General features: G+C 45.8%; 2 protein-coding genes across 12 annotated transcripts in view; both read left to right on the top strand.

Annotated features, from left to right (window-relative positions):
- The window catches only part of LOC140421791 (uncharacterized), an 864,226-nt gene that overhangs the window by 426,163 nt on the left and 418,814 nt on the right, over positions 1–19,249 (top strand). The window lies entirely within an intron of this gene.
- Positions 791–14,379, top strand: LOC140421829 (uncharacterized). Of its 5 annotated transcripts, none has more exons than XM_072506790.1 (3): positions 791–879; positions 2,318–2,433; positions 7,617–14,379. In XM_072506790.1, exon 3 carries the CDS (start codon positions 7,732–7,734, stop codon positions 8,683–8,685), a length of 954 nt encoding a protein of 317 aa, XP_072362891.1. In that variant the 5' UTR covers positions 791–879; positions 2,318–2,433; positions 7,617–7,731; the 3' UTR covers positions 8,686–14,379. The 5 variants fall into 5 exon arrangements, with proteins under 5 accessions (XP_072362891.1, XP_072362889.1, XP_072362888.1 ...); XM_072506788.1 differs by having other exon boundaries at positions 794–986; positions 2,318–2,440; XM_072506787.1 differs by having other exon boundaries at positions 795–986.

Genomic DNA, 19,249 nt, shown 5'->3' with positions numbered 1-19,249 from the left:
GTGAGAGGCTGCAGCCTCTGTATAGCTACCTGAAGGGGGTTACACAGCGTTTGATTACATTTAGTGGTCCTTTCCAGTTCATTATCAGGATGTTTGTGTGATATTTCCTTACCCTCAGTGTGATATTTCTTTATTTAAAATACATTTCAGCAGCAAGCTTACTGGTGATTTTTAAAGGAATAAAGGTTATTTATTATCACACTATTTTCCTGGATGTTTGAACATCTCAGTCTCTCGTCTCTTTCACACTCACTGACACATACACAGAAATTAGGTACAGATCAAGTTGAAGCTGTAATGATGAAAGTGGAATGTAGACTGCAATCTTTACATTGCTGCAGACCTGTTGTCTTCTTGTTGAGCTGGTCCTTTAGTTGGAGTGAAGCGTTTTTAGAAGCAAATAATTCTCACGAGGCTCTGAAGCTTCTTGTAGATGAATAGCCAGGAGGTTGGTTCTCAGGTGGACTTGGAAGCTGGAATAAGTTCAGTACTGTGGCTGCACTGGGAGACATTCAACTCTGCTGGTCCAGCTGGTTCCTGGTACTTCAGATGCGTCTCACACACACATTTGCTTTGTTCAGGGTTTATTATACTGCATCCCTGACAATTAACTGCAGGGTTAAAACTCAGACCCAGAACACCCCGATACAATAGCAGTTTACGATGCTCACTCACGCTTATCTCGGTCCCAAATAAAATTTGGCGGCCATTAGGACCCGGCTGGGAACTGAAACCTTCAGGCCCCGCCCACGAGCTGTTGCGTCACCAAGACGCCAGCGCATGCGCTCTCCTTCCCCAAGATGGCGGCTGTGAACCAGGGCCTGGTCTCGGGAGAGAGCTGACCGGCGGTGATGTGACCTGAGGATCACCGCACCTCAGGCAAGGGGCCAGGTTGGGAAGGTGGTGCCTTCAGGAATAACTGGGAAGGTGATGTTTGGTCAGTTGCTGCAGTCTGTGTAGTGAAGGTGCTGTCACAGTGGTGTGAGGTGAGGAAGTACAGGATTATCACCCAGCAATGATCAATTAAGGGGAATGTAAATCCAGCTCAGGCTGCTTTCAGATTGGAAAGGGAGCTAAGGTGTGTCCTCAGAGCTGGTGAATGTTGGGCTTTGGCAGTTTCTCTATAGACAGGGCTGAGCGGTGACAGGCCCGGGTTACCGGCCGCCATCTTTACAGTGGACAAGGTGCCACAGGGCGCATGCGCTACGAGTCTGGACCGGATGCCAACTCTCCCGGATTCACTGACTGTAGTCTCCAGGATTTTATTTTTTTGAATGTTTTTCATAAATTTAGTGTATCCAATTAATTTTATCCAATTAAGGGGCAATTTTGTCTGGCCAATCCACCTACCCTGCACATCTTTGGGTTGTGGGGGGTGAAACCCATGCAATCACGGGGAGAATGTGCAAACTCCACACGGACAGTGACCCAGAGCAGGGATCGAACCCGGGTCCTCAGTGCCGTGAGGCATCAGGGATAGCCCACTGTGCTGCCCCCGGATTTTATTTTAATCATTTGTGGGCGTCACTGGCTGGGTCAACATTTATTGCCCGTCCCTAATTTCCCTTGAACTGAGTGGCTGGCTCGGCCATCTCGGAGGGCATTTAAAGAGTCAACCACATTGCTGTGATTTGGAATTGTGTCAGCCAGACCAGGTAAGGATGACAATTTTCTTTTCTCTTCATTGATGGATGTGGGTGTCGCTGGCTGTGGCAGCATTCACTGCCCATCTCTAATTGCCCTTGAACTGAGTGCATCTCAGAGGGCATTTTAAGAGTCAACCAGCTGACTGTGGATCTGGAATCACATGTCGGCCAGACCAGGTAAGGATAGAAGATTTCCTTCACTGAAGGATATCGAGTGAACAGATGGGTCTTTACAACAATCGACAATCGTTTCATGGTCATCAGTAGCCTTGCAATGAATTCAAATTTTACCTTCTGTTTCGGTGAGATTCATACCTAGGAAATCATTAGGACAATGGAAAATATTTTTGGATCTTTGGAAAATGATTAGGATAGTAAAAAAAAATTTTTTGAACATTTCCCTTAAGCGGATATAAAAATATTGAAAATGGGATAAAGGTTGTTTGGCTGACAGTCAATCACTGTCCTGTAAGGTAATGAGTCCTTTTGCTTCCCAATTGGCCGAGGAAGGCAGTGTGTCACAAGGATGGATGTGTTGACCGATTAATGGCTGGAGGATGGGGGCCAGGTCATGTGATCAAACCTCCAGGAATACATTTAATCAAAGTTGGCGAGGAGAGAATGTTGTGAATTTCTATCCTAAACTGACTGAGGTTTCTGTAAATTTACAGGATACTGGAATTGGAGGTTTAACAGACGGGAAATGCAAACCAAACGTCCCATTGCGATCTGACAGAGTCACTCGGTTCATCAGAAACTGAATATCAGCCGCATCTGGGTGTGGAAGGTAAAAGGTTTGTCTGTTCTGTCTGTGAGGGAAGATTTCAGGTCTCAGTGTGACTGGAAAAGCCCCGAGATTCACAAACCCTGGTTAGACCAAACCTGGAGAACTGTGTTCAGTTCTGGACAACAAACCTGAGGAAGGATAGAATGTCCTTGGAGGGAGTGAGCACAGATTTACCTGAGTGATATCTGAACCCCCCGGGGTTAAATTACAAAGCTAGATTGCACAAAAAAATCTGTCATTATGGGACAGAGAAAAGCATTCGGTCCATGCCAGCTCTCTAATCGGCACGGTAGCCTAGTGGTTAGCACAGTTGCTTCACAGCGCCAGGAACCCCTGTTTCTTTCCCGGCTTGGGTCACTGAATGGGCGGAGTCTGCACGTTCTCCCCGTGACTGCGTGGGTTTCCTCCGGGTGCTCAGGTTTCCTCCCACAAGTCCCGAAAGACATGCTTGTTCGGTGAATTGGACATTCTGAATTCTCCCTCTGTGTACCCAAACAGGTGCCGGAATGTGGACCAGGAACTTCATTGCAGTGTTAATGTAAGCCTACTTGTGAGACTAATAAAGATTACTGTTATTATCTGGAGCAATCCAGTAAGTCTCATTCTCCTCTATCCCTGTATCCTAACAGCTTTATTTCTCTCAGTTTTCTATCCAATTTAAAAAAAAATCATTCATTGGTGTCTATTTCTAAACTCCGTCATAGGCAGCAAGGTTCAGGTAATTGCCACTGGCTGTGTAAAAACATTCTTCCTCATAACTCCTGGACCATTTACATGCGTAGACACTTAGCAACATACAAAATAGGAGCAGGAGGCCATTTGGCCCTTCGAGCCTGCTCCACCATTCATTACGATCAGAGCAGATTAGGCTCAATAGTCTAATCCTGCTTTCCCCCATATCCTTTGATCCCCTTCACCCTAAGTGCTGTACTTAACAGCTTCTTGAAAACATGAAATGTTTTGGTCTCAATTCTTCCTCTGGCAACAAATTCCACAGGCTCACCACTCTCTGGGTGAAGAAATTCCTCCTCACCTCTGTCCTAAATGGTCTGTCATAGAACATACAGTGCTGAAGGGGGCCATTCGGCCCATCGAGTCTGCACCGACCCACTTAAATCCTCACTTTCACCCAATCCCCGTAACCCAATAACCCCTCCTAACCTTTTTGGACACTGAGGGCAATTTAGCATGACCAATCCATCTAACCTGCACACCTTTGGACTGAGGGAGGAAGTCGAAGCATCCGCAGGAAACCCACGCAGACACGGCGAGAATGTGCAGACTCCGCACAGACAGTGACTCTGCGGGGAATCAAACCTGGGACCCTGGCGCAGTGAAGCCACAGTGCTAGCCACTTGTGCTCCCTGTGCTATCCCGTATCCTCAGACTGTGACCCCGGGTTCTGGACACACCCACCATCTGGAACATCCTTCCCGAATCTAATCTGTCTCGCCCTGTTAGAATTTTATAGGTTTCTTTTTTTTAATATAAATTTAAAGTGCCGAATCCTTTTTTTTCCCAATTAAGGGGTAATTTTAGCATGGTCAATCTACCTACCCTGCACAACTTAGTTTGTGGGGGTGAGACCCACACAGACACAGGGAGAATGCGCAAACTCTACATGGACAGTGACCCGGGGCCGGGATCGAACCTCGGTCTTTGGCGACGTGAGGCAAAAGTGCTAACCACTGTGCCTTGCGCCATCGTGCAGCCCACATTCTGTAGGTTTCTATGAGATTCCCCCTCATTCTTCTGAACTCCAGCGAATACAATCCTAACTGATTCAATCTCTCATACGTCAGTCCCACCATCCCAAGAATCAGTCTGGTAAACCTTCGCTACACTTTCTCTTTAGCGAGATCATCTTTCCTCAGATAAGGAGACTAATACTGCACACAATATTCCAGGTGTGGCCTCACCAAGGCCCTGTATAATTGCAGCAAGACATCCCTGCTCCTCGACTCGAATCCTCTTGCTATGAAGGCCAACAAACCATTTGCCTTCTTTATCACCTACTGTACCTGCATGCTTCCATACAAACTAGGAGCAGGCCACGCAGCCCCTCGACCCTGCTCCTTACACACAAACTAGGAGTCGGCCCTTGAGTCTGCCCCTTACACACAAACTAGGAGTCGGCCCCTCGAGCCTGCTCCATCATACAATAACTTTAACCGCAACTCCACATTCCTGCCGACCCCGATAACCTTTCACCACCTTGCTTATCAAGAATCTATCCTCCTCTGACTTAAAAATATTCAAGGACTCGATTTCCACTGCATTTTAAGGACGGAAGTTCTAAGTCATAGAATCCCTACAGTGCAGAAGGAGCCCATGTCAGCACCAACCCTCCGAACCCCCCCCCCCCCCCCCCCATCCCACCCTACCCCATCCACATATCCCACCCAACGTGCACATCCTTGGAGATGAAGGGGCAATTTAGCACCTAACCTGCAAATCTTTGAACTGTGTGAGGAAACCGGAGCACCCGGAACCCACACACATACGGGGAGAACATGCAAACTCCACACAGTCACCCAGGGTCAGACGTGAACCTGGGTCCCTGGTGCTGTGAGGCAGCAGTGCTAACCACTGTGCCAACCCCTCTTTTACAACCCTCAAGAGAAAAAAAAATCCTTATCCCCATCTGAAATGGGTGACCCCTTATTTTGAAACAGTGACCCCCTTGTTCCCACAAGAGGAAACATCCTCTCCACATCAACCCTGTCAAGACCCCTCAGGATCTCATATAGTTCAATCCAGGTTTTACCCAAAACTTTCAATCTGTGTCCCGACTGCTTGTACGATCAGTGAATGGAAACAGAGTTTCTTTGTCCACCTGATGGAAACCTGGCATAATCCTGTGTCCCTGAATCAAATCTCCCTCAACCTCCTTTACTGGAACCATTCTGGTAAATCTCCTCTGCACATTCTCCAAGAACATAGAACATAGAACAATACAGCGCAGTACAGGCCCTTCGGCCCATGATGTTGCACCGAAACAAAAGCCATCTAACCTACACTATGCCATTATCATCCATATGTTTATCCAATAAACTTTTAAATGCCCTCAATGTTGGCGAGTTCACTACTGTAGCAGGTAGGGCATTCCACGGCCTCACTACTCTTTGCGTAAAGAACCTACCTCTGACCTCTGTCCTATATCTATTACCCCTCAGTTTAAAGTTATGTCCCCTCGTGCCAGCCATATCCATCCGCGGGAGAAGGCTCTCACTGTCCACCCTATCCAACCCCCTGATCATTTTGTATGCCTCTATTAAGTCTCCTCTTAACCTTCTTCTCTCCAACGAAAACAACCTCAAGTCCATCAGCCTTTCCTCATAAGATTTTCCCTCCATACCAGGCAACATCCTGGTAAATCTCCTCTGCACCCGCTCCAAAGCCTCCACGTCCTTCCTATAATGCGGTGACCAGAACTGTACGCAATACTCCAAATGCGGCCGTACCAGAGTTCTGTACAGCTGCAACATGACCTCCCGACTCCGGAACTCAATCCCTCTACCAATAAAGGCCAACACTCCATAGGCCTTCTTCACAACCCTATCAACCTGGGTGGCAACTTTCAGGGATCTATGTACATGGACACCTAGATCCCTCTGCTCATCCACACTTTCAAGAACTTTACCATTAGCCAAATATTCCGCATTCCTGTTATTCCTTCCAAAGTGAATCACCTCACACTTCTCTACATTAAACTCCATTTGCCACCTCTCAGCCCAGCTCTGCAGCTTATCTATATCCCTCTGTAACCTGCTACATCCTTCCACACTATCGACAACACCACCGACTTTAGTATCGTCTGCAAATTTACTCACCCACCCTTCTGCGCCTTCCTCTAGGTCATTGATAAAAATGACAAACAGCAACGGCCCCAGAACAGATCCTTGTGGTACTCCACTTGTGACTGTACTCCATTCTGAACATTTCCCATCAACCACTACCCTCTGTCTTCTTTCAGCTAGCCAATTTCTGATCCACATCTCTAAATCACCCTCAATCCCCAGCCTCTGTATTTTTTGCAATAGCCTACCGTGGGGAACCTTATCAAACGCTTTGCTGAAATCCATATACACCACATCAACTGCTCTACCCTCGTCTACCTGTTCAGTCACCTTCTCAAAGAACTCAATAAGGTTTGTGAGGCATGACCTACCCTTCACAAAGCCATGCTGACTATCCCTGATCATATTATTCCTATCTAGATGATTATAAATCTTGTCTCTTATAATCCCCTCCAAGACTTTACCCACTACAGACATGAGGCTCACCGGTCTATAGTTGCCGGGGTTGTCTCTGCTCCCCTTTTTGAACAAAGGGACCACATTTGCTGTCCTCCAGTCCTCTGGCACTATTCCTGTAGCCAATGATGACATAAAAATCAAAGCCAAAGGTCCAGCAATCTCTTCCCTGGCCTCCCAGAGAATCCTAGGATAAATCCCATCCGGTCCCGGGGACTTATCTATTTTCAGCCTGTTTTCAGAACCTTCACATCCTTCCTGAAGATTGGTGACCAGAGCTTTATAAAGATTCATAGAATAGAATTAGAACCATAGAATTCCTACAGTGCAGAAGGAGGCCATTCGGCCCATCGAGTTTGCACTGATTCTCTGAAAGGTCACCCTGCCGAGGCCCACACCCCTGTCCCTGTAACCTCATAGCCCCACCTAACCTGCACATCCCTGGACACTAAGGGGCAATTTATCAAGGCCAATCCACCTAACTTGCTCTTTTTTGGTCTGTTAGAGGAATCCTGAGCACCGGGTGGAAACCCACGCAGACACTGGGAGAAAGTGCAAACTCCACACAGTCACCAAGGCCAGAATTGAACCCGAGTCCCTGGCGCTGTGAGGCAGCAGTGCCAATCACTGCCACCAGAAGCATAGTTTCTGTGTCAGTATTACTGTTTATGAAGCTCAAGGTCGAATTTGCTTTGCCATCTATTCTCTTTAATCTGACTTGCAGATATACAAAATCCCTCTTCACCTCTCTCTCCTCCCAAAGAGGCCAGTTGGGTTTTTATGACCCAACTGTTTTCCAGCAGTTTTCATGGTCACTTTTTCCCAGAGCTGGCCTCACAATAACCAGATTCATTCAGCTCAATTTCACAACCTGCCTTTGTGTTTTTGTGGGTTCTCTCTCACTCCCTATTTTCTGTTTTAAATCAGTTTCACAGGGTGTTCAAAGGTGAGGCTTCAAAGTCCGGAAACTCAAACCAAGCATCACATCCGGATCTGCAGAGTCCTCAATTTATCATATCCTGAATATCCTGAGATTTTGAACATGGACGGAAAAAGCAACGTTCACAGTGGGGAGAAACCGTACACGTGTTGTGTGTGTGGAAGAGGATTCAGTCAATCATCAGGCCTCACAAGCCACAAATGCAGTCACACTGAGGAGAAACCGTGGAAATGTGCAGACTGTGGGAAAGGATTCACTTTCCCATCCCATCTGGAAACTCATCGACGCAGTCACACTGGGGAGAGACCATTCACCTGCTCCGAGTGTGGGAAGGGATTTACTATTTCAGCCAACCTGCTGAGTCACCAGCGAGTTCACACTGGGGAGAGACCATTCACCTGCTCAGAGTGTGGGAAGGGATTCACTCAGTCATCCGATCTGCTGAGTCACCAACGAGTTCATACTGATGAGAGACCGTTTCAATGTCCAGACTGCGGGAAGTGCTACAAAAGTTCTGGGAATCTGATGCACCATCAACGTGTTCACACTGACGAGAGACCGTTCAGGTGCTCTCACTGCGGGACTGGGTTCAGACACTCATCTCACCTCACTGTACATCAGCGAACTCACACTGGGGAGAGACCATTCACCTGCTCCGAGTGTGGGAAGGGATTCACTCAGTCATCAACCCTGCAGAGGCACCAGCAAATTCACTCTGATAAGAGACCGTTCCAATGTCCAGACTGTGGGAAGTGCTATAAAGGTGCTGGGGAACTGATGTGCCATCAACGTGTTCACACTAACGAGAGACCATTCAGGTGCTCTCACTGCAGTACTGGGTTCAGACGATCAACTGACCTCACTGCACATCTGCGAGTTCACACTGGGGAGAGGCCATTCGCCTGCTCCAAGTGTGGGAAGGGATTCACTCAGTCGTCTGCCCTGCAGAGGCACCAGCGAATTCATACTGGGGAGAGACCGTTCACCTGCTCTGAGTGTGGGAAGGGATTCACTCAGTCATCCCACCTGCTGACACACCAACGAGGCCACAAGTAACCACAGTGATTGGATTTTGCTGTTCCTCACATTCAGGACTGAACCATGTTCATTTGGGTCTCTTTCTGCTGATAACAAACTCCAGCCCAGTTACAGGGGCTAATATTCTAGCTAAAAGTCAAATAAATTAGATTGGTGTGAAATACGCAGTGTGTTGAAACTTTTTAATATCTCTGACACAAGTTAGTTCCTTTTGAATTACTCTCGCTCTCCCCTGTCTCTTCCATCCTCACCTCCAACAAGACGTGTGAGGAGCTCGTGGAGCTTCTTTGTGACTGAGATTGAGTAAATTTGATCAGCTGCCTCTGCTGCTTCCCTCCCTTCCACGAGCCCACCGGACCAAACTGTCTCTAAATTTCATCCTTTTTCCGAGCCCTGAATCCACATCGTTCTCTAGTTTCTCTCCCATCTCCCCTCATGCCCTCTTAGAGCTCATCTTGTCCATGAGACCCAGCTCCCGCTCCATCGGCCCTATTCCAACTGAGCTACTGATCAGACAACTACCCTGTGTCCATGGATGTTGCCACCTCCCAAATTCTTGCCCATCTTTCCCAGAACTTCCATGTTTGAATCCCTTCAATCAGGTCTCCGCCCTGTCACAGTGAAATACAAGAGACAAACCGAATCTTACCCAGAGATAAAGACAGACAATCCGGGAGCTTGGATACAAGGGCAGCACAGTATCACAGTGGGTAGCACTGTTGATTCACAGCACCAGGGACACGGGTTTGATTTGCGGCTTGAGTCACTGTCTGTGCGGAGTCTGTAAGTTTACCCCGTGCCTGTGTGGGTTTCCTCCGGGTGCTCCGCTTTCCTCCCACAGTCCAAAGATGAAAATGAAATGAAAATCGCTTATTGTCACAAGTAGGCTTCAAATTAAGTTACTGTGAAAAGCCCCTAGTCGCCACATTCCGGCGCCTGTTTGGGGAGGCTGGTACGGTGTGCAGGTTAGGTGGATTGATTATGCTAAATTTCCCTTTGTGTCCCAAAAGCTTAGGTGGGGTTACTGGGTTACGGGGATAGGGTGGAGATGTGGGCTTAAGTAGGATGCTCAGTCCAAGGGCTGGTACAGACTCGATGGGCCTAATGGCCTCCTGCACTGTAAATTCTCTGATTCTATTGAGTGACTTTCTGAGCTCCAGCCAGGTGATGTTAAACACTCAGGCGGTAAAGACAAAAATCTACAAATTGTTTAAAACAGCTGATTTATTTCACCAATATCGAGAATGTTAAACTCCAGTCCCTTAGAGGTTATTATCATCAGAAACAAACTCCAACTATCAGAGTAAAAACCTCAAACGTTCTGGTACAGAGAGAGGCCATTTGGCCCATTGTGTGTGTGCTGGCTGAAGTGGAGCTATTCAGCTTAATCCCATTTTACAGATCTAAGTCGATTGCCCTGCATGTCCCAGTTCTTCAATTGGATATCCAAGACATTTATTTTAAAGTGATCGGGATTTCTGCTTCTAGGACCCTATCAGACAGCGAGTTCTCGACTCCCACCACTGAAATGATGACCTCCTCGACGCCATAACTTTGCCAAAAGAAGTATCCATTCGAAAGTGTAAGGTCCGTATTCAAGACAACATGACAGAAGCACAAGGAAACTCCCTTGCAGACCGAGTAGCGAAGGAATCTGCCTCCCAGTGTGATTCTTCAGCACAACCAAGACACATCTACAAATTGGGAGTGACCGATTTATTACAAGATCTACGTGAAATGCAACATGACTCGGCACAAGAAGAGAAATGGTCATGATTAGATTCAGGTATCCAGTTGTATGATGATGATATTTGGAGACAAGTTCAGACTGATAAACCAGTTGCACCACAGGCATTGATGCTATTTCTGGCCCAACAGATCCATTCATGGGGACACTTAGCCCCTCAACAGATGATGGCGTGATTCCAGAAAAGTTGGTGTGGCATAGGATTCAAAAAACATGCACAATTGGTATCTAACCGCTGTGTAACCTGTCAAAAGAACAACTTAGGACCTATAACATCAATGCCTCAGCTAAAAGCTCCTGCCCCTGCAGGACCATTCCAGAACATACAAGTCGATTACATCACCCTTCCTGCATGTCAAAGATACACTGACGTCCTTGTAATAGTGGATATGTTCTCTAGATGGGTAGAGGCTGCTCTAGCCAGAAGGGCTGCAGCCACCCATACAGCCAAAGTCCTATGCAAAGACTATATTCCCAGATGGGGAGTACCAGCTAGCATTGACTCAGACAATGGAACCCACTTTACAGGTGCTGTTTGCCAGGAGGTGTGCAGGTTACTGAACATTGATTGGAATCTACACTGCCCTTATCATCCAGAATCATCAGGACAAGTGGAACACATGGACCAGATTTTAAAAGAATGATTGTCCAAATACAACCAAGAAAGCAGGAATTGGATTCAAGCCTTGCCACTAGTTTTGTGCAGTGTCAGAGTAACCCCAAACTAAGCCCATTTGAGGTCATCACAGGCAGACCCATGTCCCTGCCAGGGACTATTGACTTACGAAAGGTAGACTCTCATCTGATGAGTGATGCTTTACTCCGTTATTTAACAGTCAAATGCTGTCAGTCCTGCTTCCCAACAGGTGTTGACGGCCTGTGGCGATCCTCCTGAGGGGAGCCATGACTTGGTGCTCAGCGAACATGTCTATACCAAGAAAATCCAGCGCGAACCGTTAGGAGCCAAGTGGGAAGGCCCCTACCAGATATTACTCACAACCCAATCAGCCGTGAAACTCCAAGGAAAGAAATCATGGATTCACGAGTCACATGTGACGCGCGCGTACCAAAATCAGAATCTGTAAAAGTGTTTGCCATAATATTGATTTTCAGTTACATGTTTGGCCCAGCAGGCCTTACCCAGGAGTTCAATGTTAACACGTTCCTTTACATGTCCTATACCTATGCCAGAGACTTTAACGTCTCTAAGTGCTGGGTGTGTTCTTCTATCCCTACCGATTCCCAAGCAGGTATCCCACTACAGCCTGTTCCTTTTATTTTATCCCAAATGGCAGAATAGTACATTTTCCAAAATCACGACTATACCCTTCCCCAATGTGGAGACACCAGAACCAAAGAAACGATAAACGATGAGGTTCAGAGATGGCGATCTGCAGGCCGCCCATTAAACACTTTCAAGGGATTGAATCAACATGTCTATGATCAGAAACAGAAACCAGCCCAAGTAACCTTCCCAACTGGTCATAACCACACTGGGACCATATGTTTAATCAGCTATGATCATAGAGCATGGAATGCGGGATACAGTAAATGTGAATATTATTTGGATGTGAGTGCCAGAACACCGTGCATTCATGAGGCGACTAGGGGCTTTTCACAGTAACTTCATTTGAAGCCTACTTGTGACAATAAGCGATTTTCATTTCATGACACAAGAATGGTAGTGGTCTATGGACATGAAGGGAATCCCATCGACTTTAAAGGGCTACCTATTCACACTGATGGGACAAATTTTACAGAACGTTAGTCCCACAAGTGTTTGCCCAATATTCTACCTATAATGGCACCTATTACATCTGCGGTAATACTCTATACCATTGGCTCCCAAGGAGCTGGAGAGGAGCGTTCTATTCAGGATTAATTGTCCCCTTCATCCATCATTCCCTTTCCCTTTAGCCGATGCTATAAACGTAGACTCAAAACATGGACCTCTCATCCCACAGTTTGAGAAATATCAACCTACCACTATCATCAAGAGGTCTAAACGTGAGAGCACAGGGGTTAAGAAATTATTTTCTGCTCTCATCCCTGCCTATGGCATCATCGTATTGACCAGAGAATACATTAAATTGGCCACAGCCTTCGAGAAAATAGCCAATGACACTGCCCGAGCCCTAAGTAGCATTTCAGCCGAGATGCCAGCCATTCGAACTGTGGCTTTACAGAATCGGATGGCACTTGACTATTTGCTAGCCGAAAAAGGTGGTACCTGTGCCGTGATTGGTGCCGTGTTGCACCTACATCCCAGTAATCAGAAGAAATCAAAAGCTTGTCAGCACATATTCAAGAAGTTAAGAAACTTTACCAGCCCTCTGACCACACTCTTTGGGGATGGCTCTCTGGATGGGTGTGTGGCACAGGAATTTCCATCATTCAGGGACTTCTCTTATTTTTCATTTTTGGGCTTGTCATTTACGTAGTGGTCTTGCTGATCAGATGCATTGGCCAATGTATGGCTACCCATAATGCCCCATCAATCAAAGTGGTTCATAGTGTCCAACTGCACCACCAGCCCATGACATTGAACAAGGCTCCTACTATTGAACTGTTATTACTGCATTATTATTGCATTATTACCCAATTATTACTGCAATCATATCAACTTCCATTATTACTGATTTGTTATTGTACTATATAATCACTTTTTTGAACAAAGAATGCTTGTAACACTTGCAAAGCGTTGCCTGCTCCAGTATTGAATGCTGTTCTCAAACAAGTGAACCACTAAAGACAATGTGAATGAGTTGTCACATTTCTTCTTTAATTTCTATTTGTTACTTTGATTCATATTATTCTTTAGAAGAATCAAAATGGGCGACTGCTGGAAATTGGCTTTTCTAGTTAGCTATTGATGATAAAGGTAAAAGAACAAACAAAGAACAAAGAAAAGTACAGCACAGGAACAGGCCCTTTGGCCCTCCAAGCCCGTGCCGACCATGCTGCCCGACTAAACTACAATCTTCTACACTTCCTGGGTCCGTATACCTCTATTCCCATCCTATTCATGTATTTGTCAAGATGCCCCTTAAATGTCACTATCATCCCTGCTTCCACCACCTCCTCCGCCAGCGAGTTCCAGGCACCCACTACCCTCTGTGTAAAAAAACTTGCCTCATACATCTACTCTAAACCTTGCCCCTCGCACCTTAAACCTATGCCCCCTAATAATTGACCCCTGTACCCTGGGGAAAAGGTTTAAATGAGAACTCATTAAGCATAATTTGAGTGGAACAAAGCTGGAAACCCATTCAGGGTTAATCCAGAACATACACTTTAGTTTTCTTTTAGTCAACCTAGATTTTAACATTTGCAAATTGTTGAGCCAAGCAAGGTCAGTGACGCCAACTAGCTACAAGACCCCATTGTATGCTGCTGCTTTTCCAGCACAGGTAGTCCTGTTTCCATGGTAATAGACAGTGTGAGGTCATAATGCCCTGAAGGCTGTGTTTTTTCTAATGAATGTTGAGATGCAGGAGTCGTTAATTTGGAAAATTGACAAGCGATGGAATGGGAAAATTACATAAACATATTCAAATATCTATATCTCTTAAATTGATGGACAGACACTTTGGTTGAATTGAGAAAATTCTAAATAGTTAAAGCCAATCAGCAGTAAAAAGGCCAGACTTTGAGATAACAATTCTCTGAAGAATCACTTACCGGAATGGAAAAGTGCTTCTGTTGCCCTGTTCTGTTTCTCTTCTTGCTCACTCCACCTATATTTCTGAAACCTTTGCTGCTCGCTTTGCTAATCGCAATTACCCAGTTATTTTATCTGGTGTATTATGATTTGAATGAAAACACAACTTCTGTATTCGCTAAAGACAATTAATCTGATTAGCTTGCTGCAGGGCTAGTTGTTGATTCTTTCTCAATTTTGTATTAAAAACAAGTTTCCCAGTGGCACAGCTGACAAATAAAGTTCAACTGGACTTTGCCAAAAAGCACAGACTTGACCTCTGTTATTTGGGAACTGAGAAGGGATAACGCATATCCAGGGTTCCGAATAGACACAGAGATCCATTACCCCCCTTCCACCCGCAATCCTCTGCTAATTACTTTAAATTTAAACCCCTTGGTTATTGATCTATTCATGAAATAGATCCTTCTTATCCATTCTATTCAGGCCCCTCATAATGTTAAACACCTCAGTTAATCTCTCCTCAGCATTCTCTGTTCCACAGAAAACCACCTCGGCCTCTCCAATCTTTCCTCATAGTTAAAATTCTCCATTTGTGTCAACATCCTCGTCAATCTCCTCTGCATCCTCTCTGGTGTGAACACATCCTTCCTGTAATGTGGTGACCAGAACTGTACTCAGAAATGCAGCTGTGGTTTAACTAGTGTTTTGGACAGCTGTGGTTTAACTAGTATTTTGGACAGCTCCAGTATAACCTCCATGATCTTATAATTAAAACAGAAAATGCTGGAAATACTCAGCAACTCTGGCAGCATCTGTGGAGAGAGGGGTTTCAGGTCTTTCCTCCAATAGAAATTGCTGGGAATATTCCCTGCTCTAGTACTCTTTGTCCCAGTGAATAACAAAGTATCCTCTCTGCTTTTACAATCACCGTATCTACCTCTCCTGTCACCTCCAGGGATCTGTGGACATGCATTCTGACGCCCCTCTGTCCCTCTACACATCATACCATTCATATTCTTTCCCTTTGCCGTGTTTGTCCTCCCCACATGTATTTATTTATGCCCCGCTGATCAGTCTATTGATGTCTTCCTGCATTCATTACAGCCTTGGTTCAAACATGGACAAAAGTGCTGAATGCCAGAGGTGAGGTGAGAGTGACTGTCCTTGACATCAAGGCAGCACTTGACCGAGTATGGCATCAAGGACTCCCAGCTAATCTGGAATCAATGGGAATCAGGGTGAAAACTGTCCGCTGGTTGGAGTCGCACCTGGCACAAAGGAAGATGGTTGTGGTGGTTGGAGGCCAACCATTTCAGCACCAGGATATCACTGCAGGAGTTCCTTAGGGTAGTGTCCTCGGCCCAACCATCTTCAGCTGCTTCATCAATGACCTGCCTTCATCATAAGGTCAGAAGTGGAGATATTTGTGGATGACTGCACAATGTTCAGCACCATTTGCGACTCCTTAGATAATGAACAGCCCTTGTCCAAATGCAGCAAGATGTGGACAATATCCAGGCTTGGGTTGATAAGTGGCAAGTTACATTCGTGCCACACAAGTGTCAGGCAATAACCATCTCCTACAAGAGAGGATCTAACCATCGCCCCTTGACATTCAATGACATTACCATCGCTGAATCCCCCACAATCAACATCCATTAGTCAAAAACTGAACTGGACGTGCCACATTAATACTGCGGCTGGCAGGGCAGGTCAAAGGCTAGGAATCCTACGAAGGTTAACTCATCTCCTGACCCCCCCCCCCCCCCCCACCCCCGCAAAGCCTGTCCACCATCTGCAATGCACAAGTCAGGAGTGTAATAGAATACTTTCGACTTGCCTGAATGAGTGCAGCTTCAACAACACTCAAGAAGCTCAACAGCATCCAGGACAAAGCAGCCCGCTTGATTGCTCCCCCTTCCACAAACATTCAAACCATCCATCACCGACGAACAGTGGCAGCCGTGTGTACCATCTACAAGATGCACTGCAGTAACTCACCAATGTTCTTTAGTCAGCACCTTCCAAACCCATGACCATTACCATCTGGAAGGCCAAGAGCAGCAGATCACTGGGAACCCCACCACCTGGAGGCTCCCCTCCAAATCACGCACCACCCTGACTTGGAAATATATCACCGTTTCTTCCTGTCGCTGGGAGAAAATCCTGGAACTCACTCCCTAACAGCACAGTGGGTGGACTGAAGGACTGCAGCGGTTCAAGAAGAAAACTCCCCACCACGTTCTGAAGGGCATCGAGGGATGGGCAATAAATGCTGGCCTGACCAGTGAAGCCCACGTCCCATAAATGAATAATAAAAGTCTGCAGCTTTACTTCTCACTCTCAAAAAGAGGACCGCAAATGACTTAATCCTGTCCCCACGTTAAAGTCTAAAGCATTGATATAGAACTCAAGAAGCATGGAATCATGTCCTGGGAAATCTAGAATCCCACTGGAAATACTCCACCAATCACGAACATACCTCTCGACCACTGCCCTTTGCTTCTTGTTGCTCCAGCTGATGTCACTTCCTGCACTTGTGATTGTCCTGGACATGAGAAGTATCCTGGTTTTCCCACGTGGAGCAGGACTGGAATCCCCGGCCAGGTATTTAGTTGTTTGATTAGTTGACTTAAGCAAAATAAACTTAAGATTAAAATAAATAAAGATTCATCAGCTTCTCACCAATCAGTTTCTTCCATTGAGCTGAAGTTACCTTTTATCAGGAATTAACTAAAATGTTTTTGATAATTGTTTTTTTCAAATAAATTTAAAGTACCCAATTCTTTTTTTCCAATTAAGGGGCAATTTAGCATGGCCAATTCACCTATCCTGCACATATTTGGGTTGTGGGGTGAAACACACGCAGACACAGGGAGAATGTGCAAACTCCACACAGACAGTGACCCAGAGCTGGGATCGAACCTGGGACCTCGGCGCCGTGAGGCAGCAGTGCTAACCAGTGTGCCATTGTGGCACAAGTTTTTGTTAATTGTTAATGTCTAAACCTCTCAAATGGTTAATTGACTGAAAAATTCAGACGTCTTCACTCTTACAATGCCAACTTCATCTTTATCCCTTGGATTTGATTAATGGACCACGATTCTATGAATGATGATCAGATTGATTTCAGTTTTGTGATAATCAATGAATCGTCTCACTTTATAATTGACGAACGCAGTGACCAGGATGTGCTCTCCACAGGACTGGGATGCCCTGTGATTGCCTTTATTTATTCCATTATTAACTGACTGAAACAACAATAAACTGGAGGTTAAAATAAATAAAGATTCATCAGCCACTCACCAATCAGCTTGTTCCATTTGCCTGAAGTCACGTTATTTTTATCAGGAATTAACTGAAATGATTTTCTTCATTCTTATTATCAAAACAGCTCGGATTTTAACTTACTGAAGAATTCAGATTTTTTCACTGTTACAATCACTTGTCATTCAGCTTCAACTTTATCCTCACGATTTGATCAACAGAACACTGACTGCAATTGTATAAATGATCAAATTGACTTCAGGTTTATACTAATTCATTCAAACCTGGATGTGATTCACAGCAGAATCCATCCCCTGTTGTCGCGTGTGAACTTGCTGCTGTCGCAGCAGGTTGTTTGACTGAGCAAATCCCCTCCCACACACAGAGCAGGTGTATGGCCTCTCCCCACTGTGAACTCGCTGATGTGTCAGCAGATTCCATTCACTTTTAAATCCCTTCTCGCAATCAGAGCATTTGAAAGGTCTCTGATCAGTGTGAATAAGTTGGTGTGTAATCAGGTGGGATGACTGAGTGAATTTCTTGTCACACACGGGGCAAGTGTACGGTCCCTGTCCAGTGTGAACCCGCTGGTGTATCAAGGTCGGATGAATCAATGAATTGCTGCCCACACACACGGCAGGAGAACAGTCTCTCCCCAGTGTGAACTCGATGGTGTCTCAGAAGGTGGGCTAATCGGGTGAATCCCTTCCCACAATCAGAACAGGTGAATGGCCTCTCTCCAGTGTGAATGCGTTGGTGTTTCAGAAGATCCCTTTTACTTTTAAATGTTTTCTCACAGTCAGGACAATTAAAAGGTCTCTGATCAGTAAGAACAAATTGGTGTGTCTGGAGGTTCGATGCACAAGTGAATCTCTTCCCACACATGGAGCAGGTGAACGGCCTCTCCTCAGTGTGAGTGCGTTGATGTATCAATAAATATTTTTTACTTTTAAAGCTCTTCTCAAACTCAGAACAATTAAAAGATCTCTGATCAGTGTGAACACGTTGGTGTGTCCGGAGGCTCGATGACTGAGTGAATCCTTTCCCACACACGCAGCAGGTAAATGGCCTTTCCCCAGTGTGAGTGCGTTGATGTAACAGTAAATTATTTCTGCTTTTAAAGCTCTTTTCACAGTCAGCACATTTAAATGGTCTCTGGTCAGAGTGGACCTGATGGTGAGTTCGGAGTTTTGATAAAGTATTAAATCCCTTCCCACATTCCAGACAGGTGAAAGGCCTCTCACCACTGTGAACATGCTGGTGTATGATGAGGTGTGATAACTGAGGGAATCCCTTCCCACACACGGAGCAGGTGAATGGCCTTTCCCCAGTGTGACTACGTCGATGAATTTCCAATTCAGACGGGTAATTGAATCCCATCCCACAGTCCCCACATTTCCACAGTTTCTTCATGGGTATCGACAGGTTTATCAGATGTAGGTAAGATGCAGATTTGAGGTCACTATCAGATCAGCCGTGATGTTATTAAATGCTGGAACAGGCTCACGGGGCTGAATGTCCAATTGCTGCTTCATGATTCCTATTGTGCGAATGTCCTTTTGTCTCTTCAGCTTGGATTCAGTTTGTTGTGGGCAAATTCTCCACTTCTAACCCCTAGTAAAAGGAGTTTACAAAAGTCATCAATGTCAGTCCAGGATAGAAATTCTCAGAGACAATTCTAGTTTCTCTGGAACATTTTTCCCTCTCTTGTTCCCCCAAAGCTGTCAATCCCAGTCCCACACACCCTCCCTCCTTCCTGGGCTGAAATCCAAACCCATCTCACCATCTCTTTCCTCCACTCCCAGTTTTCTCCCTCCCTCTCCTCTGCTTGGGTTCAGTTCTCCAGCTCCTGTCTGCAGACTGACAATAAAATCAATGGGTCTTATTGGGGGTTTGGGCCCTCG

The sequence above is a fragment of the Scyliorhinus torazame genome, chromosome 5, assembly GCF_047496885.1.
Source record: "Scyliorhinus torazame isolate Kashiwa2021f chromosome 5, sScyTor2.1, whole genome shotgun sequence".
NCBI lineage: Eukaryota > Metazoa > Chordata > Chondrichthyes > Carcharhiniformes > Scyliorhinidae > Scyliorhinus > Scyliorhinus torazame.
Note: the sequence above shows the minus strand (reverse complement) of the source record. Positions and strands in the feature narration are given on the sequence as shown.